This window comes from Macaca thibetana, chromosome 20, assembly GCF_024542745.1.
Source record: "Macaca thibetana thibetana isolate TM-01 chromosome 20, ASM2454274v1, whole genome shotgun sequence".
NCBI lineage: Eukaryota > Metazoa > Chordata > Mammalia > Primates > Cercopithecidae > Macaca > Macaca thibetana.
The window spans coordinates 43,707,947-43,733,471 of record NC_065597.1 but is presented as its reverse complement, the minus strand read 5'-3'; the positions used below and the strand labels follow the sequence as shown (position 1 = coordinate 43,733,471).

General features: G+C 42.6%; 1 protein-coding gene and 1 pseudogene across 3 annotated transcripts in view; one reads left to right on the top strand and one right to left on the bottom strand.

Moving 5' to 3' along the window:
• LONP2 (lon peptidase 2, peroxisomal) overlaps nucleotides 1-25,525 on the top strand; it is a 119,070-nt gene that overhangs the window by 90,696 nt on the left and 2,849 nt on the right. For 2 of the 3 annotated variants that reach the window (XM_050774814.1, XM_050774815.1), the window contains 4 exons: nucleotides 1,080-1,222; nucleotides 14,125-14,332; nucleotides 14,718-14,908; nucleotides 18,290-23,324. In XM_050774814.1, coding sequence (XP_050630771.1) covers nucleotides 1,080-1,222; nucleotides 14,125-14,332; nucleotides 14,718-14,908; nucleotides 18,290-18,511 — 764 coding nt within the window. In that variant the 3' untranslated portion in view covers nucleotides 18,512-23,324. Of the gene's footprint in view, nucleotides 1-1,079; nucleotides 1,223-14,124; nucleotides 14,333-14,717; nucleotides 14,909-18,289; nucleotides 23,361-25,525 lie in introns of those variants that run through there. The other variant, XM_050774816.1, reaches the window with a different exon arrangement.
• LOC126944937 (ubiquitin-like) lies at nucleotides 1,343-1,730 on the bottom strand (annotated as a pseudogene).

Here is a 25,525-nt window from a genome sequence, read left to right as displayed (position 1 = left end):
TGCAGTTTTAAAACCTCTACTCCCCATTTTTGGTTTCTGGCCACAGATTATGTAATATTTTTCATTACTTGAACTGGAATTACAAAGATTGATACAGAAGGTGGTCTGGTAAGTCGACTGGGTCCTGCTCCTTGTATGTCTTAGGTCCAAACCAAAATGAGTCAATATTTGGACAAGATATCAGCCATGCAGGGCTTATAGGCAGGTAAAGGAGATGGCCCATTATTACAGGGATTTCAAACCAGGCTTAGTATTCTCTTACCCTGGCACTGCCAATTATATTTATTTATTTGAAAATGATAACCTTAGAGTTAAGCTATATGCTTCCAAAAGAGGCACTGCTTATATGAGTTCTGTCATGTCCAGGCTTACATTGCCCATTAGAAAACAGAGCACCTGACCTGGTGCAGCAACTCATGTCTGTAATCCCAGCACTTTGGGAGGCCAAGGAGGGAGGATCGCTTGAGCCCAGGAGGTCAAGGCAGCATGAGCTGTGTTAACACCACTGCACTAGACCCTGTCTCAAAAAAAAAAAAAAAAAAAGTGGGGCAGGTGTGGCGAGAGAGAGGAGGGGAGGGGAGAGGACACCTGATCAGACTCCTCTGAAGAGGGACTTGAAAAGTTTGTCACAAGCCCTGAGTTATTCTGATGGAACAGAGAATTGTTAGATCACAGAATGCAAAGTAACCTACTGCATTTAGCCCTTCAGTCTTTGGCCTAGCTGTAGGCCATTAAGTTGAATAGTGCTGGGAATCATTAAGAATATAATGGTCAAAAAGGACAGGCAAAGTTGTTTCCCTTCTGGAACTTACACTTTAATGGGGGAGATAGATGATAAGCAAGTAAAAGTAATTGAACAAGGCAATTGCAAATGCCACCCTCAGTGAGCTCTTGAAAGACAAATTATTTCACCTGCATGCCACAAATGCACAGGTGAATGTCTGTGCCTTGAGAAATGCATAAAAGTGACTGAACTTTTGAGGTCCACTGACTGGGCTTTTGTTTGATATTTACTGCTAGTGAATTTTCCAGCCTGCAAATGTCTTAGAACTTCTAAATACATTTTTTTTTTTGTTTAGGTTGCAGAGAACACATCTTAGAAGATGAAAAACCTGAATCTATCAGTGACACTACTGACTTGGCTCTACCACCTGAAATGCCGATTTTGATTGATTTCCATGCTCTGAAAGACATCCTTGGGCCCCCGATGTATGAAATGGAGGTGATCAATTTCTTTTTTTTTTTCTTTGCTTTTTGCTCCAGTCAATGAAAAGAACACTTTATTGAGGCCCCAGGGCCATAGGGCCTGGGCAGGAGGCTGCCCTTTGGGGAAGGAAGAGCCTTATTTGATCTTTTTGGGACGTAGGTTGTTGCTGTGGCCACACTTCTTGCAGTAGTTGACAGCATGGGGGCGCAGGCAAGCACAGCTCTTGTGGCAGATCATCTTGTCACAGTTGTATTTCTTGGCAAGGTGGCAGAGGGAAGGCTCCGTAATGCCACCTCGCAGGCGCAGCATCAGGTGCAGGGTGGACTCTTTCTGGATGTTGTAGTCTGAGAGAGTGCGGCCATCCTCCAGCTATTTGCTCTCAAATTATCAGACACTGCTGGTCAGGTAGGATGCCCTACTTGTCTTGAATTTTGGCTTTGGCATTCTCAGTGGTGTCACTCGGCTCGACCTCAAGGGCGATGGTCTTGCCTGTGAGGGTCTTCACAAAGATCCACATCTCAGCATCTGCGGCTCGGCGAGTCTCGCTCCATTCTCCTTTTTTTCATTGGTACTCACTGATTCTCTCAGGTGGTTGCTTAACAGAGAAGTAGAATTGGGTGTTTCCAGAGGCTGAATTTTGCCTTATGATAGAAACTTTATTTCTGTATGGTATTGCGTTTTAGTGCTTAATGTGATAATATGACTGTTGCCAGGAGCCAGAGATCCCAGCCATATCCTCTTTTAGAACCCCAGTCTCATTTTATTCTCTACCATTCAGTTCCTTTTTAAGAACAATGCCTCTGACTCTTCTCCTTAGAAAAATTCCATATTCTTATGTGTACTTTAATGAGGGATTTCTTTGTGCTGCTATCAAGGGCTTGAGGGAAGAGGCATAGAATCAACCTGATACAGGTGTGGAAACATGAGCATAGCTTAGCTTCAGACTGTGCTAGTGCAGACCCAGATGACATCTTTCAGGAACCTATTGTCCCATTGTTAATAGTTCCTTTAGGGTTAAACCCACATGCAGGTCTAGCCCTGTTTTCATCTTTCTCTCCTAACTATACCTCACAGCAGAAGGCCTGAGCGCCAAGACTGAGTTAGGCAACTGATGGAAATAGATGTTAGAATATAACTGCGAAGGGTGTTGTGAAATAATTTATAGGGTGCTTAGATGAGCCTTCATAGGTTGGTTACTATAAAAATGTTTGTATTATACTACTGAATTTGGCTTTATCATCACCTCCTTATCAGTTTAAGGAAAAAATATTTTCAGAAAATAAATCTGATAAATTATGCAGAAGGTAATCTCTCCATCTAACATTTGAAATCATTACCAGTAGACAGGTTTTCCTTAAGTTCTTACAACTGAGTTGATGAGAAATAGCCCCCAAGCCTGTCTTGTTTATCCATTTAAACTCTAAGCTGGTCATTAAAGCTAATGAGCCTGTCTCAGAGCTCTCAGTTACAAGAATAGAACTTGTTTACTCTTGACAGTAAATCTGGACTCGAACAATAGAATCAGAAGCATTGTTTTGATTATTTGAATTCTTAAGATATCATGGATTTGAATTTTGAAGTGTTGAAAGAACTTGAGCAAAACATTGTTGATTGAGAAAGTGAACAAAACCCGCTTTCTCGTTCTGGGAGGATCCAGTGACTTTGAGAGTGAAGACATAAACAGGTTTTGACTCCTGCATGGCCGATGGCCTTTTTCTCTAGGCTTCCAGAAAACTACATTCCAACAGTTCTTTGAGGATTTAAACTAGAGCAGCAAATAAAGACAAAAGATTAATGCATGTCTCTGTTGCATATACCCCTCTCGCCCAGCCATCTCTGCTGATGTTAAGTTTGGGAGCATTGCTGACATTCCTGGAGCATTAGCAAAGAAAGAGCCAAGAGAACAGAAATGAGAAATTTTATAAACATTGCTTACCAGCTCTCATTGTTAGCATCAGAGAACCTTATTTTCCTTGTAGCATGTGAGCTTTACGTAGTAACACTTTTACCAATGAGAGTCTGCAGAAAGACTCCAGTAGCCATTTTGTCTTTTATTAATAGCATCTTAGAATGGAAGATGTGGTGTGTCACATGCGTCCATGTGAAGAGCCCACCAACCAGGCTTTGTGTGAGCAACAAGGCTGTTTATTTCACCTGGGTGCAGGCGGGCTGAGTCCGAAAAGAGGCAACGAAGGGAGATAGGGGTGGGGTTGTTTTATAGGATTTGGGTGAGTAGTGGAAAATTATATTCAAAGGGGGTTGTTCTCTTGCTGGCAGGGGCAGGGGTCACAAGTTACTCAGCTGGGGAGCTTCTGAGCCAGGAGAAGGAATTTCACAAGGTTAATCGCTCAGTTAAGGTGGGGCAGGAACAGATCACAATGGTGGAATGTCATCAGTTAAGGCAGGAACCAACCATTTTCACTTCTTTTGTGATTCTTCACTTGCTCCAGGCCATCTGGATGTATACGTGCAGATCACAGGGGATATGATGGCTTAACTTGGGCTCAGAGGCCTGACATGGTGTTTGAGTGTTGGGAACATTGTGTTCATTTTTTTCATGCTTGAAAGTGAGAACTCACCCTGTAGCCTGGGGTCTGTCTCTACCCGGGGTCTTATGACCACCAGCCCCAAATTACTTAACCACACAGTCTACCTCTGCTTTTGTGTCTATAAAATTAAGACTTATAGAACATTTCTTTCTTGCCCATGAGGGCTGTCACTGTGCTAGGAGTATAATTCCATTTTACATACAAGGGAAAAGTTTAAAGAGATTAAATGAGTTGTACAAATTCACATAAAGTGCAGTTGGTAGAGTTGGAATTCAGACTCAGATCAGCTTATTCCAAGTCCATTATTCTTTCTCCCCTTCTACAGCACCCTGTCAGGTCAAGATAATTCCTGCCCTTGGCTGCTAGAAGAGAGTGGCAGTGATATATTAGAGTTTTTTAAAAAGGCATCTGCTCTACATCAGATTCTCATTCATATTCTTACCAACTCTAGTGCTCTGCTTTGGAATGGGAGAGGCTGGGCTCAACTTGTTGACCACTACCATTTTTGTATCTCTTGGCTGTCAGGCACTGTGCAAGGCCCTCCACAAGTGATCATTTAATCCTCGGTCATGGTTGTCTTTCCAGTAACAGTTGAGGAAACAGGCTTAGAGTATTTAAATAACTCGAGAGAAGACACAACTTATGCCAGAAATGAGATTTGGTTCTAGGCCTGACCAACTCCAAACCTAGTGCTCTATTACTCTAGAAAACGTCACAGGCAACCTGAGCAGGGCCTCTGTTCTTTGCAGAGAGCTCACAGGTGGACCTGAGCAGGGCCTCTGTTCGTTGCAGAGAGCTCACAGGTGGACCTGAGCAGGGCCTCTGTTATTTGCGCTTCACAAGTGGCCAGTCTTATTTCTCTATTTCTTTGTGCTTTCCTAGGCAAAGAATCTGAAGAGAGAGGTTACACTAGGAATATTGGAATACATGTTGAGGTGTTCGCAAGATGTTACAAGATACCTTTCGTTTGTTTGTTTTTACTTTTTATTTTTTGAGATGAGGTCTCACTCTGTCACCTAGGCTGGAGTGCAGTGGCATGATCATAGCTCACTGCAACCTCCAACTCCTGGGCTCAAGCTATTCTCCCACCTCAGCCTCCTGAGTAGCTGGGACCACAGGCGTGTGCTACCATACCCAGCTAATTTTTTCTGTATTTTTTTGTAGAGATGGGGTTTCACCATGTTGTCCTATACTGGTGTCAAACTCCTGAGCTCAAGCCATCCACCTGCCTCAGCCTCCCAAAGTGCTGGAATTACAGGCATGAGCCACTAAACCCAGCCGATACCTTTTTTTGTCTAAATGCCTATATTCTCCCTTAGGGTAAATTACAGTCTAGGGTCTGTGGTTTCTTCTAGAAAGAGTTTCATTCATTTAATAAATACCTATTAAGGACCTAACATGTGCTTCTGGCAATACAGTAGTAAATAAGCAAAGTATGATGTCTGCCTTCATGGATCCCACTTTAGTGCAGGAAAAAAAATCGACAGGTAAACAAATAATCACAAATTGAAGTTGATGCTATAGAGAAAACAAACGGTGGTACTGAGATAGACAGTAACTACTCTAGCTGTATCTGAGGTCTGTTTTAGAGGTAGAGGTAGACATGCTGATGGGAAACAATTGGGGAATGAAGGAAAGTTATCAAAAGGGACTTACCGGTTTCTGGCCAGAGTGACAGGGTATGTGTGTAGTAGTGCCGTTTACTGAGATGGGGAAGACTGGGGGAGGGAGATGGGGAGGGAGTGTTGCAAAGAAAACTGGGGGCTCTTTTGAACACATTAAGGTTGAAATATCCAGGCCAGGCGTGGTGGCTCATGCCTGTAATCCCAGCACTTTGGGAGGCTGAGGCAGGTGGATTGCTTGAGTCCTGGAGTTCAAGACCAGCCTGGGCAACATGGCAAAATCCCTTCTCTACAAAAAATACAAAAATTAGCTGGGTGTGGTGGCTCACGCCTGTAGTCACAACTACTTGGGAGGCTGAGATGGGAGGATCACTTGAGCCTGGGAGACAGAGGATGCAGTGAGCCAAGATCACGCCACTGCACTCCAGCCTGAGCGACAGAACAAGACCCTGTCTCAAAAAAAATAAAATAAAAGTTTGAAATATTGGCGAGGCATAGAAGTAGAGATATTTGGACATTCAGATCTATGGCTCCGAGGAAAAACCCAAGATGGAGATATAGATTATAGGGTGATCAGAAAGTAGAGGATATTTAGAGCCCCAGAAATTGAGGCTTTGACATCACCTAAGAAAAAAGGAGACATAAAAAAGCAGGTAGCCTAGAAGCAAGCCCTGAAGTACAGCATTATTTAGGGATCATATAGAGAGAAGAGGAGCCAACAAAGAAGTCAGGAAAAACAGAAAGGGACTGGGAAGGAACAAGCCTTCAGGGAAGAGGAAAACCAGGATGTTGTGCTGCCATAGAGACAGAAGAGGAGAATATTTCAAGAAAGAAGGGACATCAGAATGTGTTTACTGTTTGAGAGATCAAAGAAGATCAAGGTCAGAACAAATGTGTGTTGGATTTGATGGCATGCAGGTTGTTGGTGACCTTGAAAGAGATTTCACAAGGAAGGAGTGGTGGGGATGGTAGAAGTTGGAGTATGTTGAAGAATGGGAGGCGAGGAAGTAGAATTAATGTGTAGGCAGCTCTTTAGAAGTTTGGCTGTAAACAATTGCAGAGAAATGAGGCAGCTAGAAGAGAATATGGATGTCAAAGGGAGAATGTTTTCAAAATAGTAGCTGCTGCTAAGAGTAATCCAGGAGAGAGCACAGGACTGATGTTGCAGGACAGAGCAGTGGTACGATAGAAACAGTCTCCAGGAAAGTGAGAGGGGGTGGGATGCAAAGCACCAGTGAGGAAATGGCTTTTGATGGGAGAAGGGATACTTTTTGCAAGGTATTATGTAGAAAGGGACAAAAATATTGAGTTATCTATAAGGAAAAGATTACAATGATGGGGCTAACGTATGTGGGCTGCACAAGAGAGGAGTGAAGCTAGGGCAGAGCTGCTGTATGATGGGAATGTGCTGGAGTTCATGGCTTGAGTACAGGCGAGCTAGAAGGATAAGAAATGATGGTCAGGGGTTTCAGAGGTAGTATGGTTTCTGTTGGTGATAAGTACTTGGAAGAGGGTGGCTGAGTTCAGGAGGCATTTAAAGAACTGAGAAGCCAGGTTTTGGGTGAGCATCATGCCTTCACTGAAGATACCCAGGGTGATAGCAGGGGCTGGGGTAGAAAGGAAGGAGCAGTGTTTAGACTCTTCCTGAATGTTAAAGACAGTGAGGAGAAAGTCAGGATGGTAAAGCCAACTGCCATAAGCAGGGGCTCAGAAGGGTAGAAGAATAAGGCCTGAAAGTAGCAAGGCGGCCTCTTACTCACTAAATCATAAACTCAGTCTCCTTGAGCTTGATGTCTTCCTCTGATAAATGGTGGTAAGCATGTGCACATTATCACAGAGTTCGAATTTGGGGAGTCAGCGTACCCACCATATTGCCCAATAATACTAAAAAAGAATAAACAAATACTAATTTCTGCAACTACCATACTCCATAAAAAGACACCTATCCCCAATCACCAAAAAATCCCCACTGTTTTTCTACTCCAACTTTTGTACATAGTTAATAACCTTATACCACCACTTACTATTTTTTACTTTCATCAAAGATGAATCTACAAAAATATATTAATGTCAAAAAGTGTTACTGACCTAGCAAACTGACAGTTCGGAAGTAAGGTAAGAAGGCACACTTTTATTAATTAATAATATCCTTTAGTATTCCCTAAACAGATCGAAAAATGGTGGATTAGTTCATTCTTGCATTCCTATAAAAAAAATACCTGAGACCAGGCACAGTGGCTCATGCCTATAAATCCCAGCACTTTGGGAGGCCAAGGCGGGCAGATTGCTTGAGTTCGAGACCAACCTGGGCAGCAAAGTGAGACCCAGTCTCTACAAAAAATACAAAATATTACCTGGGAGGCTGAGGTGGGAGGATCACCTGAGCCCAGAAGGTTGAGGCTGCAGTGAGCTGTGATCACAGCATTGCACTGCAGCCTGGGTGACAGAATGAAAACTGTCTCACAAAAAAAAAAAAAAAAAAAAAGAACTACCTGAGATTGAGTAATTTATAAAGAAAAGAGGTTTAATTGGCTAACGGTTCTGAAGGCTCTACAGGAATCAGAGCCACAGCTCCAGCATCAGGCCAGGTGCGGTGCCTCACGCCTATAATCCCGGCACTTCAGGAGGCCAAGGCAGGCGGATCACGAGGTCAGGAGTTCGAGACCAGCCTCGCCAATACGGTGAAACCCTATCTCTACTAAAAATACAAAAATTAGCCGGGCGTGGTGGCGCACACCTGTAGTCTCAGTACTTGGGAGGCCAAGGCAGAAGAATCACTTGAACCCAAGAGGCGGAGGTTGCAATGAGCCAAGATCATGCCACTGCACTCCAGCTTGAGGCACAGAGTGAGACTCCATCTCAAAAATAAATAAATAAATAAATAAATAAATAGCTCCAGCATCAGCTTCTGGGGAGACCTCGAGAAACTTACAGTTCTTGGCGGAAAGTGAAGGGGGAGCAGGCATATCATGTGGCCAGAGCAGGAGCAAGAGTACAGGAGGAGAGGTGGCCACACACTTTTAAACAACCGCCTCCCGAGAGAACTCACTCACTATTGCGAGGACAGTACCAAGGGGATGGGGCTAAACCATTCATGAGAAATTTGCCTCCGTGATCCAGTCACCTCCCACCAGGCCCCACCTCCAACACTGAGGATTATAGTTCAACATGAGATTTGGTGGAGACACAGATCCAAACCATATCAAATGGGTTCCAGGAAGTTAGCCTAGATTTCAAATTTAGGAACAGTGTCATAGGTCACCTTTTCAAAATACATGAAGTTTCCTACAGAAACAAGATCAATTAAGTGCATGTTTTAAAAATAAAATAAAAACAAACGTTACTACAAAAAAAAGTGGGGAGGAGCAGGAGTGGGTGCAGGTGTCCCCAGGAAGCCTAGGCATCGCTCACACTGCATGTGCTATCGCGGCAAGACTCAGAACTGCCCCGAGTCCGAGGAGGGGCCACGCGAGTAGGTGGGCCTGGGCACCTCCTCAGTCCCTGGCTGTGCCCTTTCACTCTCTCACTGGGAGACAGAATCCTGAGTTTTCTGCCTCAGGGAGCCTGCGTGGAAAGAGTAGGTCACTGCAGGAAATCAGGCTGGTTTTAGGAAAAGGAATGGAAATTAGGCACCTCCAAAGGGACAAAGGATCAGTATACCTGTCATTTCATTATTCCTGATTCTCATGTTTTCAAGTGTCCCCCACCTCATATAAAAGCCTCAGTGTTGGCTTCTGACCATGGTGTATGAAAAGCCCTTGTCTAAAAGTTACTTGCTCTGAGAAAATAATGAAGAAGAGGATAGACACGAAGACACTTTAAAGCCTCCTGAATAGAATGCATCCAGAAGCGAATTCCAGGAGATTCTATCATCATGCTTGCCTTTCAAGCAAACAAACTCAGCTGCTAGAACTGAGAAAGAGTCTAAACACCAACTAAATGCCCCAAAGAATCATGGTAGTAAATTACTTCTCCGTGCTGCTCCATATAAACCTGCTGTGCCACCTGTTGAGGGCAGCACTGATGCTGCATGTTCAGTCTGGTCCCAGGCCCCGGCAGGAACCCGCCATTGTGCCAGCCTTACTGGAAGGATTGGAGAGCAGCTGGTTCTCAGCAATGCAAGTGTCAGGCCAGCCTGGGGCTGCATAATGCTGCTTAAGAGATGACAGTGGTGGACCCCAGCACCTCTCCGAGGGATGTAGAATCTGCTCTTCCCATTTCTGAATGCTACTGAAACAAATCTACAACTAGAAAAATCAAATATTCATGAATTCAAGACTTGGGATCTCAGTACTAAGACTTTAAAGAGGTTGCCAGATGGATCGCTTCTGTGGTGACAGCCCTGGCAGGAGCATTCAAAGTGCTCTGTGAGCTACAAAAGAAACCAGTTGATGGTGTGAACACCACTACAGGGCAACCTGCACACCACAGCAATTTGGCAGCTCAGGTTGTGTCTCACGTGACGCCAGGCTTGTCCTTGGAAAGAAGGCCTACAAAATTCTTCACATCTCCATTCCTTGGCATCTGCTGGCAAACTCCTACTCGCATTTTAAGACTCAGCCTCTCCTGTGACACGTGTGTCTTCTCTCCAGACAGGGAGGGACTCTTGCCTCTTCAGGGCTCCCCACACTGGAGTATAACTGCTCCTGTGTCTGATGCCTTCAGTCTCTCAGTGCCGGGAGGTATTCCTGCTTATGTCCCCATGGCCTGTAACAGAGCCTGCATCAGGATGCTTGGAAAGGACTGTTGAATGAATGTCAAATATGGGTCCCTCTGATGGGTCTATACATGTTGGTCTAGGCTTGAAAGGGTCACAAAGAGTTGTGCATACTTAAGATTTCAATCAAATATCACTATTTTTAGTTAAGAGGAAAGAGTAGTGTGAAATTATCAATGATTAGATACTCCAAATGTTCTTTAAAAACTAATAGCATTGATGTATTAAGAATGCAATCATACATTAGAAGACACATTCTATTTTTAGATTTTTACTTAGTTTAAATTCTTCCTTAATCTGCATATTTACCTTATTGACAGAATTATTTCAGAAGAAATTGATCATTTCATGGAACAAGATTTATTAGACACAAAAGAAAACTGAATCATAACAATTGTACAGGTGGGAAATTGAACAACAAAAATGACCCTGAGATACCCACATTCTACTTTGGCATATAGTGGGAAAAACATTCTAGACTTCAAGTCTAGGCCTGTCTTGGCTAATGTAACTGATGACTTCACAAACCTGTCATGGGACTAGAAGCTGAAAGGAAAATACTGGTGGATAAACACCATGTTGAAATTATGTTGAGTCGCTTATTTGCTATAAAACACAAATTGTTTTGTGTAAAGGGGTTAAGATGGCTGGAAAACTGTCTCCATTCAAGAGCAAGAAAGCAGCATGTGTCTTATCCCGTACCTCCATATTTACTTGTACTTTATCATTTCTGAGGGAGAAATACATGGAAACCAGATGCTTGATTGTTACAGTTTCAGAACACGTCCTTAAAGAATATGACTCCAAGTCTAAGAATTGTAGGTCCTTTGCTTCTTAGATAACTACTGTTAGCCTTGATCATAGAGATTCCAGGTTTGATAATAACTTCAGTTCTCCCCCCTGTATATGTAGACGTTAAGTTACACAAATTTGGCATTACTCTCTTTTCAGGTTAATATCAGAACACTTGTTATCAAGTCAGGATAGTAATTGTAAGCCTAGATGCTCTAGGTTTGGCTATACGTAGTTCTCTACACCACCTACCCTTCCAATTAACAATTTACCAGTTGCTTCTATCCAAAGTACCAAGACTCTCCCGCAAATGGGGAATACTGGAAACTGGCTTGGCTTCTTGAAGCAACAGTAATCAGTAAGATCTTGGCCGGGCATGGTGGCTCATGCCTGCAATCCCAGCAATTTAGGAGGCCAAGATGGGAAGATTGCTCAAGCCCAGGAGTTCAAGACCAGCCTGGGCAACATTGTGAAACCCCACCTCTACAAAGAAATACAAAAATTAGCTGGGCATGGTCGTGGGTGCCTGTAGTCCCATCTACTCGGGAGCTGAGGTGGGAGATCACCTGAGCCCGGGAGGCAGTTGCAGTGAGCCAAGATTGCACCACTGCACTCCAGCCTGGGTGACAGAGTGAGACTCTGTCTCAAAACAAAACAACAATGTGGCTGGGCGTGGTCACTAATGCTTGTAATCCCAACACTTTGGGAGGCCAAGGAGGCAGATCACTTGAGGTCAGGAGTTCAAGACCAGCCTGGCCAACGTGGTGAAAGCCGTCTTACTAAAAATACAAAAATTAGCCGGGCATGGTGGCACACGCCTGTAATCCCAGCTACTTGGGAAGCTGAGGCAACAGAATTGCTTGAACTGGGAGGCAGAGGTTGCAGTGAGCTGAGATCATGCCTCTGCACTTCTAGCCTGGGCTACAGAGCAAGAACTCTGTCTCAAAAAAAAAAAAAAAAAAATCTTACTACTGCTTCTTTGGAGATACTTTTGGTATTATTTTGACAAGTGAATTTTGAGGATTCAAATATAAGAAAGGGATTATTCTTGGTAGAGGTAACAAAATTGTACCAAATGACCTTTTGTGTTAAACACGATTCAGTCACCCAACCCCAGAAAGGAGCCTGAATGAAGTCTAATTTGGGTGACAAATTCCCACCCAAATTAGATGTATGTCGTTCAGGTATAGAGAATTGATTTTATATTAGAAAAAACAAACCTTGTGAACAGTTTTTTAAATAACTGTTTCATGATTTTCTGTAAGTAGTACTGATCTCTTACATACAGATCTTTTGTGTCTTTCTCCTCAAGTTAGTATACAACAGGGCAAGTGGCAAAGCTCGAGGAAAGCGTGACCTGAGGTTCATGCTGTCAGCTCAATGATGCTGGAGTTTGGCCTGTCAAATCTCTAACCTGTCAAATGAAGTTAATTAGGATTAATTTTTTTTAATGTATGTTTACTACTGAAAATAAGTGCTCAGCCAGGCACAGTGCTCACGCCTGTAATCCCAGCACTTTGGGAGGCCGAGGCTGGCAGATCACCTGAAGTCAGGAGTTTGAGACCAGACTGGCCAACATGGCAAATCACCATCTCTACTAAAAATACAAAAATTAGCTGGGTGTGGTGGCACATGCCTGTAATCCCAGCTACTCGGAGCCTGAGGCAGGAGAATCGCTTGAACCCAGGAGGCGGAGGTTTCATTGAGCCGAGATTGCGCCATTGCACTCCAGCCCGGATGACAGACACTCGTATCTCAAAAAAAAAAAAAAAAAAAAAAAAAAAAGGAAAAGAAGTGCCCAGTAGCTTCAGTGGATGCCACACAATTCTGGAGTAATTTTTACAATCAGGATTTTCATTGTCCAAGCCCCTTAGAAAAAGAAGCAACCCAGCCCCTTACCCAGAAAGTCAGGCTGTATACTGCTGTTCCTTAGTGAGGTCAGCTCTCAGTAGAAACATCTCCTGTTTGGATTCATGTTTAGTTGACCTATTGTGTTCAGTTCCTCTAACATGAGTAACTTCTAATGGGTAGGAAATTTTAAAGCTCAAAGGGTGCATTGAGAATTAACATTACTGATTTTCCACTGTTACTTTTTAGTGTTTCATAACTTGGATGTGTTAACCTATGGCCCATCACCTATGCTCCTAATCTCAGGTGACAACATGTTCAATTTAAGATGGCAGGCAGTACAGTGGACCTCTCATCCCATGGGAAAGAACCCAGGATGTTTATTATGTAGTATTGTATAGTCTCTGCAGCAGTAACAGAGAAAGTTAAAGGTAAGCGGTGGAGAAGTAAAATCTAGAGTTTCTAATATAATCCTTCTCACTTTTCTTTCTAAAAAAAAAATAATAATAAGAGACAGGGTCTCACCATGTTGCCCAGGCTGGTCTCTATCGAACTCCTGGGACCAAGCGGTCCTCGCCTCAGCCTCCCAAAGTACTGGGATTATAGGCATGAGCCACTGTGCCTGTCCAAGTTCACTCTTCTTAAAGGTCTGCTAATAAGAGGGTTTCCACTTTTTGAAACAAATTCATGATTACCTAAAATGAAGCTAGGTTATGAAGTATATATAAATATGCAGCCCAATAGGCTGGGTGCGGTGGCTCACACCTGTAATCTCAGCACTTTGGGAGGTTGAGGTGGGCAGATCACTTGAGGTCAGGAGTTTCAGACCAGCCTGGCCAACACGGTGACACATCTCTACAAAAAATACAAAAATTAGCTGGGTGTGGTGGCCTGTATGCACCCATAGTACCAGCTACTTGGGAGGCAGAGGCAGGAGAATCACTTGAAGCCAGGAGGCAGAGGTTTCAGTGAGCTGAAATTATGTCACTGCACTTCAGCCTGGGCAGTGGAGTGAGACTGTCTCAAAATATATACACATATTTGCAGCCCAATAAAGACACTTAGATAAAACTATTGGGTTTATTCCTTGAAAACTAGGGCATGTGTAACTAGATCTGGCTTATAAAAAGCAAAGTTATTTACATATGTTTTAAGGTAAAATTGCTTCTGATAAATGTCAAAGAGGAAGTTTAGGTCTTTCTCCTGGCAGAAAGCCAGAGAGTAAGTGCTGAATGTGACTCAGAATGATGTTAGATAACAAGGACTTTGAGGTAAGTGGCTGAAGTCCTCTGTGAAATCAGCCAACTCTTGCAGGATTGTGTGGTATCAGTCACCTGCAAACACTTCGGCATTTGCCAGCCCAACTCTGATCATTCTTCTTCTTTCAAGGTATCTCAGCGTTTGAGTCAGCCAGGAGTAGCAATAGGTTTGGCTTGGACTCCCTTAGGTGGAGAAATCATGTTCGTGGAGGCGAGTCGAATGGATGGCGAGGGCCAGTTAACTCTGACCGGCCAGCTCGGGGACGTGATGAAGGAGTCCGCCCACCTCGCTATCAGCTGGCTGCGCAGCAACGCAAAGAAGTACCAGCTGACTAACGGTAGGAGCCTGCACCCGGCCAGGCAGGCATGACCCAGGAGGTGACACCATTCCATGGCGGAGACTGGCATGAGCTCGAGACTGCTAGTTACGCCTCTAGCGAAGTACACACTGTTGCTTTTGAACCCCTGTGGAAATTCTAGTTCCCATTTCAGGACTATTTGACTAGTGCCTGAACTAGAAACTAATTCAAAAGGTTTATTTTGTTTTAATCCGACTTAGAGTGGAACTATTCTTCTAGACCCTCACTCAAATTGTACTCTCCACTAATATTTTGAAGAATTCATTTACCCTAAACATTCATTTTTGTTTGTGACTTTTTTTTTAGGAGAAAAAGAAAACAGGTTTAATTTTTCTACATTAAAGTCCTTTTTTCCTTTTTAAAGCTTTTGGAAGTTTTGATCTTCTTGACAACACAGACATCCATCTGCACTTCCCAGCTGGAGCTGTCACAAAAGATGGACCATCTGCTGGAGTTACCATAGTAACCTGTCTCGCCTCACTTTTTAGTGGGCGGCTGGTACGTTCAGATGTAGCCATGACTGGAGAAATTACACTGAGAGGTCTTGTTCTTCCAGTAAGTATGAAAAAACCAATTTATATGGTTTTTATTTTTTATTTAATTTTTTTAAATTAATATTATTTTTAAATAGGGGTTTTGCCTTCTATGAAAACCTTGGTTTTAAGTATATATTAAATTTTTATACCTGTAACTAATTCATATTTTAAATTTTTGATCAAATAAAAACTGACAATTTTTCACATTTTCCCTTCTTTTTTTTTTTTTTTGAAATAGGTTTCATTCTGTTGCCCAGGCTGGAGTGCAGTGGTGTGATTGTAGCTCACTGTAGCCTCCAGCTCCTGGGCTCAAGCGATCCTCCTGTCTGTCTCCCAAATAGTTGGGACTATAGGAGCACGCCACCATGCTCAGCTAATTTATTTTATTTTGTGTAGAGACAGGGTCTCTCTGTGTTGTCCAGGCTTGTCTCAAACTCCAGGCCTCATGCAGTTCTCTCATCTCCACCTCCCAAAGTGCTGGGATTACAGGCGTGAGCCCCCGCATTCAGCCCGTTTTCCATTCTAAGAAGATTTGCTAAGGGAGAAAATATTAGTGTGGTCATCAGAAATACCGGCAGTTCACATGAAAATTTGAGGCCTTGTTCTACTTGACAAATTGTTAAAGATATAGCACGTGTGCAAAATAGGATAGTAGCTTTTTTTAAATTTTAAGCCCATTTCTTAAATTTGAAGTTTATTTGAGACCTCCTCTCCCCCTGCAGAAAACTTTGCTAGTATAGAATGGAAACTCTAATAAACATTAACCGTATCTAATGACTACATTTTGAAAAGGTTCTATACATGTGGGGTCTTGAGGCTCCAGATCCTAAACTGCTTATAAAAATATTGTGATAAAATGTACAGAACTTAAGAGTATTTAGATTTTAAGTTATTAGTTGCCAGTATTAGTCTACACCAGACTAGACAACAATTTAGTCTACAACAAGATTTTGGCAGGTTCATAGCAAGATGAGGAAAAAAAAGGAAATAGTCTTTTTTTTTTCCTATTGAGATGGAGTCTGGCTCTGTTGCCCAGGCTGGAGTACAGTGGCACAATCTTGGCTCACTGCAACCTCTGCCTCCCAAGTTGAAGTGATTCTTCTGCCTCAGTCTCTCAACTAGCTGGGATTACAAGTGTGCACCACCACGCCCGGATACTTTTTTCTATTTTTAGAACCTCTGTAGAACAAATGGGTTTTCTACTTGGTCCCCTCTCAGAGCAAATCGTAGCCCAAGTAAAGGCTTCCACAGCCTCAGGAGAGGACAGCCACAGCGGCCTGGAGTACACCTTCAGCTCCAGACTATTACAAGAGGCAGGACGGAAAGCAGGAGCACTTGAAGGAAAGGCCTGTGAAGGCTGGAGAAAACCTCTTTCGAGAACAGAGGACAAGACGGGGCTTTGAGATTTAAAAGTGGTCAGAGAATTATTCAGGAAAAAACTATAGTGAAAAACAATTTGTTCTAACAATTGTTAGAACTCCAGCATCTAAAAGGAGTTCCAACAGGAAGATGAAATGGAACAAATTATCCAAGAAATAATTGAACATTTCCTAAAAGTTAGACATCTTCAGATCGAAAGGACCATTACTAACCAGGAAAAACATTTCATCCTCTTGACTTTTCAGATCACTGAGGGTAAAGTGGCCTCAGCACTGACACTGGATGTGCAGTACCTTCAAAATTATGAGGGAAAATGGGCCGGGTGCGGCGAATGATGTCTGTAATCCCAGCACTTTGGGAGGCTAAACAGGAGGATAGCTTAAGTCCAGGAGTTCAAGACCGGCCTGGGAAATATAGTGAGACTTCATCTCTACAAAAAATTGTTTTAAAAATAGTAATGAGGCTGGGTGTGGTGGCTCACGCCTGTAACTCCAACACTTTGGGAGGCCAGGGTGGGCGGATCACTTGAGGTCAGGAGTTTGAGACCAGTCTGGCCAACATAGTGAAACCCTGTCTCTACTAAAAATACAAAAAATTATCCAGATGTGTTGGCACATGCCTGTAATCCCAGCTACTCGGGAGGCTGAGGCAGGAGAATCGCTTGGACCTGGGAGGCAGAAGTTGCAGTGAGCCAAGATCATGCCACTGCACTCTAGCTTGGGTGACAGAGTGAGACTGTCTCAAAAAAAAAAAAAAAAAGTAACGAAAGCTGTGAGGGAAAATGTTTTAAATCTAGTCTTATATACATGGCCTTACTATCAATCAAGTGTGAAAGTAAAATATTTTCAAATATGTAAGGCATCAGTTCATCTTACTCTCTTTTGAAGAGGGTATTTTGAAGGAGTACTTCAGCAGCATGAAGAAAACCTTGAAAGAAGATGCCAGTGGGGCAGGAAGGCCTGGAGCAACCAGTCTTAATTGGAACAGATGCTCAGAGGGCTCCCAGAGGGCTGTCTCCAGGGCGTGCATATGCTGGGTGCTGTGACTGAGAGCAGTATTTGTGAGCAATTGCTGCGCAACACATTACCCCAAAGCAAGAATACTTCATACTCTCCATGTTTCTGTGGGCTAGGAATTAAGGAGAGGCTGAGCTGGGTTCCTGTGGCCCAGGGTCTCTGGGCTTACAGTTTAGGTTCCAGCCAGGCCACAGTCACGTGAGGGCTGACAGGCTGGAGAAGTTGCTTCCACGGTGGTTGACTCATGTAACTGGCAAATTGGTCTTGTTTGGTGGCAGGAGGCCCCAGTTCCTCACCTGATGGGCCTGCCCATAGGCTGCTTGAGTGACCTCAGACATGATGACTGGCCACCTCCAGGGCAGGTGATCAAGAGAGATCCAGGCAGCAGCTCTCATTTTGTGTGACTCAGCTGTGGAGCTCATACAGCATCACTCCCACCACACTCTGTTTCTTACCAAGTCACAAAGCCTGGCCCACATTCAAGCCGGGGGACCATTGTAGACATGTTTGAAAGCCACCATAGGAGCCTCGTTTGGGGATATGTTTTACCAGCACGGAAGTCCTGGCTTTAAACCTGTAGAGAGGGAAGTAACTCCAGCACACAGCTAAGCTCTGCAGGAGCGGCGCTCATGCATGGTCAGAATCACGTGCTGCTTTTTCAGATCAACCTAAAGACAAGATGGTTGTGATTACACCTGGAATGCCAATGTTTACTTTGACAGTATTTATAAAAAGAATCATTGACCGAAGGGGAACTCATACCTATGAACAATTTAAAATCCGCCCCCCGATCAGAGTCTTTAATACAACACCAATTGAAACATTTTAAAAAGGTTACTACTTGCCAACCTTTTTCCTGGCTTTCCTAGCTCATACGGTAACAAAATGGAAGATGATTTGGATGTTTTAAAATAGTAGTAAATTCAGTGAAAGCAAGCTGGGTCAGGATTTCTTTCAGCTTGAGGGTGATCATTAACCCTAAAAACGTTTTTCTCTCCTTACAGGTGGGTGGAATTAAAGACAAAGTGCTGGCGGCACACAGAGCGGGACTGAAGCAAGTCATTATTCCTAGGAGAAATGAAAAAGACCTTGAGGGAATCCCAGGCAATGTACGACAGGATTTAAGTTTTGTCACAGCAAGCTGCCTGGATGAGGTTCTTAATGCAGCTTTTGATGGTGGCTTTACTGTCAAGACCAGACCTGGTCTGTTAAATAGCAAACTGTAGGCCCAAATCTCAACTTTTTAGAATTTTAAGTTATGAAGTGCTCAAAGGTACTGACACGGTTGATTTTATTCACACCATTAGGGGTATGCAAGATGTCCCTGTTTCATAAACATAATCACAACAGTAATAAACCAAGTAGTGGCTAGTGTTTAGTATAGAAACATAAGATGTTCATTTAGTAAACTGATAAAAATCGAATTCTTGTCTTGTTTTTAGTGGGATCCTTACTGTCCCTGGAAAGATACACCATAGTGGTTCTCAGCACAGTCTCCAGAACAGAAGCATCTGTAGTACCTGATAACTTGTTAGAAATGTACATTCTCAGGCTCCACAGCAGGCTGCCTGAATCAAATCCTGGGAGGTAGGGGCAGAAATCTGTTTTAAGAAGCCTTCCAGGTAATTCTGCACAGTCAAGGAACCACTGGTATAGACCATTACTTAATGGATTTACCTGTAGAGTTTATTGGATCCTGAAACCAATCACTTAGAACTGGGAAAAGATGAAAGTATAGCCAACTATTCTTGACTAACACATATATTCAAGTGGACTGGGTGTGATGGCTAACACCTGTAATTCCAGCACTGTGGGAGGTCGAGGCAGGCAGATCACTGAGCCCAAGAGTTCAAGACCATCCTGGCCAACGGCGAAAACTCTGTCTCTACAAAAAATAAATTATACAGGCGTGGTGGCATGTGCCTGTAATCCCAGCTACTCGGGAAGCTGAGGCACAAGAATTGCCTGAACCCAGGAGGTGGAGATTGCATTGAGCTGGGATCATGCCACTGCACTTCATCCTGGCTGACGGAGCGAGACTCTGTCTCTAAAAAAGAAAAAACTCAAGTGGACCCTACGAAGAAGCCTACACATCCCAACAGAAGCCCCTTCTTATGCTGAGGGAAGCAGCCCTCAGAACATGATAGCTTGTATCCAGCAGAGTGGCACATGCTGGCACACCTCACAGAAGCACCCTGGCCCTGGATGCCTGCAACCTCAGAAGAGTGCAGCTCCCGGAGGGAGGCAGCCATCCATCTGGGATGGTCCTAAGCATGGAATCGTAACTCCTGATACCGTCTCCTATTTCTTGCTTGGCTACACCAGTTTCCAAATCTGATAGATGTCCATGCCCATGTGCTCCTGCTGGGACTCAATCCAGGCTGTGTATGACTATGAAGTCAGGATCACCTGCTTACTGGCTGTGTGAACTTTTTGTATCTTGGTTTTCCTCATCTATGAATTCCAAGTAATGCTACCTAATTGTTACTGTGAAGATTAAGTTCAAATGCAATGTGAAATAATATTAAGCAATTTCTAGTTATTCTAGCCAGTAATGGACTTCAGCATCTTATATTACACAATATAAGAATATATATGTAAAGACATTTTGGAATTTCCTGGATGAGAAGGAAGTCTGGGCTGGGCATGGTGGCCCACACCTGTAACCCCAGCACTTTGGGAAATCGAGGTGAGTGGATCACTTAAGCTCAGGAGTTCCGGACCAGCCTGGGCAACATGGCAAAACCCCATTTCTACAAAAAATACAAAAATTAGCTGGGCATGGTGGCACCCGCCTGTAGTCTAGCTACTTGAGACTGAGGTGGGAGGATCAGGGAGGTCGAGGCTGCAGTGAGCCAAGATCACGCCGCTGTACTCCAGCAGCCTGGGCGACAGAACGAGACCCTGTCTCAAAAAAAAAAAAAAAAAAAAAAAGATTTGGCCAAAATACTGTGATAAAATAGCAGACCTGCTGATAAAGTTTATCTGAATGCATTCTGAGAGGAAAAGTCCAGACCTAGGACTAGTTACGGCAGTTGAAGAGAAAGAACATCAGGACGTTTGAAAATATGCCATTGACTCTTATCAACTACTGTAATTTTATCATTTCCAATGTCATCTAAAAGGGAACTAGAACAAACTGTGAATTCACTTTCAGCAACCAGAGGGAGCTAATCCACATTCACATCACTCTGCCCTGTTCCACCCAGCAGGGACAACAAAGGACGTTTTTAGTATCACTTGGGGTTCTCAGTATTCTTCCTTTAGTCCTGACACAGGCAGCCTTGCACTTGTCTGTAGCAGCAGGAGGGCACTTGCTTTAAGCATGTCTTTCGAAAGGCGCCCATTGAGAGAATAATGCATTTTCCCCTTGCTGTATATGACATGGAACATGCTAGCTTTTTTTTTTTTTTTTCTTCCGAGGTGGGAGGTTAGTTGTTTGACGTCTAAGCTCTTCCTTTTTCACCTGTTTTATTTGGGGGGGGGAGGGCGGATAGCCAAAATATAAAATCTACTATTTTAACCATTTTTAAGCATATAATTCAGGGGTATCAGTTACTGGGTGTGTCCACTGTCTACATGATTTTTTTTTTTTTTTGAGACGGAGTCTCATTCTGTCACCCAGGCTGGAGTGCAGTGGCATGATTTCGGCTCGCTACAACCTCTGCCTCTCCAGTTCAAGCGATTCTCGTGCCTTAGCCTTCCAAGTAGCTGGGACTACAGGTGTGTGCCACCATGCCCGGCTAATTTTCGTATTTTTTAGTAGAGACAGGGTTTCACCATGTTGGCCAGGCTGGTCTCAAACTCCCGACCTCAAGTGATCTGCCCACCTCGGCCTCCCAAAGTGCTGGGATTACAGGTGCGAGCCACCGCACCCGGCTTACGTGCATTTTTTATCACCACAAACTGAAACTCTGTACCTAAAAAGAGTTCCAAATTCCACCCTCACCCCAGACCCTGGTAACCACTACTTCACTTTCTCTCTGAATTTGCCTTCATATGAATGGGATTAAACAAGAGTTGCCCTTTTGTGACTGGCATTCTTACTTAGCAAGCCATCAGCTGCTTGAATAGTCACTGGGGCAACTAATTTTCGCCCAGTGTCCTCCAGAAAAGAAAGATCTGGAGGGTCAGGCTACTGTTTTTCTTCAGAATAATGAGGGGGCAGATGGGTAGGGATGAACCTCTTCCTCCTCTGCCACTTTAGCTCAAAGGAACTCCCATCTTTTTATTATTTGCAAGTTAGCTTTCTGTTGCACATCTCTGCCTTGTAGAACCATGACCTATCAAGGTGTTTTGTCAAAAAATAATACTTTCCCTGGAAAAAAGCCATGTGGTAGCAAATACCAAAACTTTTTATGGCCAAATAATACGCCATTATATCCATAGACCGCATTTGGTTTACCACTCATCTGCTGATTGTTTCCTCCTCTTGGCTGTTATGAATAATGCTGTGAACATGGGTGTACACATCTCTCTCGAAGTCCCTTTGGTCCTTTAGGGATACATATACAGGAGCGGAATTGCTAGATCACATATGCTAAGGTCTGAATGTCTCTCCACCAAATTCATATGTTGAAGCAACCACCAATGTGTTACTAAGAGGTGAGGCTTTAGGGGGTGATTATGTCATGAGAGCTCCACCCTCATTAATGGATTTAGTGCCTTTATAAAGGGGCTCAAGAGAACCAATTACCTCCTTTTTGCCCTTCGATTCCCTTCCACCATACGATGACACAGCAACAGGCCCCATCCTAGAAGCTGAGACTGGGTCCTCAACAGATACCAGTCTGCCAGCACGTTGATCGTGGACTTCTCAGTCTTCAGAACTATGAGAAATAAATTTGTTCTTTTAAATTACCCAGTCTCAGGTATTCTGTTATGGTTAACACAGATGACTAAGACAACAGGATAATTGTTTAACTTTTTGAGAACTGCCAAACTTTTCCACTGCAGCTGCACCATTTGACATTCCCGCCAGCAATGCACAAATGTTCCAGTTTCTCCACATCCTTGCCAACACTAATTTTCTAGGTTTTTTATAATAGCCCTCCAAATGGCTGTGACGTATTTTGATTCTATGTCCCTAATAACTAGTGATGTTGAGCATCTTTTTCTAGCATTCATTTTTAAGATGTTACCCAAAGACCCCTGTATCACAATAATTATGCTGGATTTTTTATTGAAAATTATTAACTCTAGGAATTTTAGTTCACTAGACCTAGGGATATGTGTATTTTACCAGTATTCCACATTTTATGCATGGGTTTTTAAAACTTTTCAAGTATTAAAACTAAAGCTTTAGGTGCTTTATCAAGAAATTCTACACTGTCCACTGGAGGCATCCATGTTTTTACTCGGCTCTGCCCCTTTAGTGGTCCCTCTGAACCTTACCTCAAACCTTGCGTCAGGGGTAGATCCCTACTTGCTTGGTGGTTACAAATGCAAATACAGTGAAGAATGTCATCTTTGTGATTGTTCCTAAAATATTTCACGTCAGTTGAGAAATCCGTGACCGTAGTTAAAGTAATGTGATAGTGAAGTCTACCACCGTGAGCTTCCAGTACTAGGTGATTTGTCTGGATTTACAGTGACCACAATCAACTATGTGGTCAGGTAATTCACTGCTGAGGGCTTTGGATTTTCCTTTATGAACTACTGAAATGAGGTCAACTTGACTATTACTAAGGGACATTTTGCTACAAAGAATGTTAGTTTTGCCAATTCCCTTTCCAAATCTAGAATTTATTTTAACCAGGATTTTAGATGTTAAACATCAAGTAGTTTTGGTTGTTTCAAAGAAGTAACATGTTTAAGCTCACATTATTTGAAGTACTTCAGTTCCTATCCCCATGAAAATTGTATCCAGCAGCTTAAAACAGACTAGTTAGTCATTATCCAATTTGATGATTTATAGTGCAACATTAATGCTCATTTTTTGTTTTACTAACATTTGGTGGATCCCACAATGAAAATTGCACTTAAAAAAAAAAAAAAAAAAAAAAAAAAAAAAAAAAAAACGCTGAAAGAGGAAGGAAATATCAAGAGAGTCTGAATAGACAACAGGCAAATCTGGTGAGCGGTCATTGAGATGTTTTAAATGTTACCAACAAAAGGACTTCTAAAACAATTTTAGGAAAAGCTTTATTTGCCATAAAAATTCATTTCTTTGGAACATACTATAGTTTGTACTTAATGAACTAAAGAATAGTTACTCAATATGTTTAACATTTTGGGATCTAATAAAATCTTTTGTATTAAGTTCAACTGTAACATTGTCAGCACATTTCTAGGCAGTACAAACTCTTGAGGCTAAATTCTCATCCTGACATGACAGTGCAAGCCTGTCAAAATGTGACCCCAAAACCAGGTGTCCTTTCACTCCATTATATCTGTAAACCTGTTATGCTTTTCAGAATTTAGAAAGACCTAAGAAAAGTACTTCTATGATAATAAAGTATATTTTCTTTGTCAAATTTCTAGAGCTATGTAAGGATAGCGAAAATATTTGGTTCAGCAAGACATTGGGGTATCGTGCTAGGCATAATAAGCACTTTATAGCACATCTAGCCTTCCTCATTCCCTTACGCAGTGGACACCATACCTGTTTATGGAGGAGGGACCAGGCAGAGATGGTATTTAAATAAAAACCGGTAGATATAGGGTCAGAAGTCAACCCAGGCAGTTAGAATCTACAGCCTATACTGTTTGCCACCAAATCTTAGTAGATGCTTGATAAGGAATTTTGTTTGGATGGTGCCATTTTTAGATAAATGTACATTTCTTTTGGTAAATTCAGGTTAGGATCATAAGCAGTAAAATACCTAATAATCCTTTGTGTTTTGAACACGCACACTGGATGAGTGGGGAGGGGAATGACCAAGCTTCAAAATCCGAGTCTCTGTAACAATCTATCTGTACCTTTCATGTTTAATCTATACAAATGACCACAGTCCCGCATGGTAGTTCATACGCACTATTCACCCTGTCGAATTCCGACATTACTTTTATGTCCATTCTAATGCAGCAGTCACAGACTGACCCCCCAGGTATGCTGAATTTGATCCACTGTTTTCTTAATTTGGATTACTTACCAATTCTTCCAATCAGGAGTGTGAAATAGAATTCTACCATTAGTAGAATCACTGCAGATGTTCCTGAATATGAAGAGCTTTTGGGGGTTGGAGGCGGCACACTATTATTTTCGTGAGCTAAGCTATCTACAGCCACTTATGTAAGTTTGAAGTTTGCAGAAATGTGGGTCTTAAAATCATACATATTATAATAAAAAATTGCTCACAAAGGAAAAACTGTTCCCCAACAATGAACATACCAAACTGGCCCATGATTAAATAGGACAATTTCAAGTTTAAGGGTGTAAAAGCAACAGAACAAAGTTAATGAGTATCTCCCATACCTACCCCATATACAGCCTGAGAGAAGACATCAAAAGAAATGGAAGAAGTCTTCATTGTAACAAGCAACTTCAGGACAAGAGTTATGCCTCATAAATCAAATGTGTAATGGACCACGAAATATGGCTATAGATTTTACCTCTATAGACTAAGAATATGAAGACCTAAATGCGAATTGTTAATACTAAAATGTCAAGCTTATTAACTGTCAAACACAAAATGTACTACCTTAATTTGCTTAAATTAGCAAACCATGAGGTGAAAATGAAAATGGAAAACTTCACACTGCTACTGGTGTCCTCTGGAACCTCTCCAGAAAGCAATGATGAAGTATGTAAAAAATAATCCCAAGACTATACACAGAAAACATACAGATATGTTCATGGTTTATTTATAAATAACCAATAAATTACCAAGTAAATATCCAACAAGAACCTAAAATTAGTGAATCCTCATAAACAAAAATTGTTCTTCCAAGATTATTAAAGTGGTGAAACACTCAGATGAGCATGTTGTGTGATGAAAGGGCTACACAGTAATACATAAAAGGGCTCCCAGTACCTTTGAAAATAAACATGTGGCTGGAGTCAGGGGCTCATGCCTGTAATTCCAGCACTGTAAGAGGCCAAGGCAGGAGAATCACTTGAGCCCAAGGGGTTTGAGACCAGCCTGGGCAACATAGCGAGACCCCATCTCTACAAAAAAATTTAATTAGCCAAGCATGATGCTATACACCTGTACTCTCAGCTCTCAAGAGGCTGAGGTGGGAAGATCACTTGAGCCCAGGAGTTTGAGGCTGCAGTGAGCTGACTGCACCATTATACT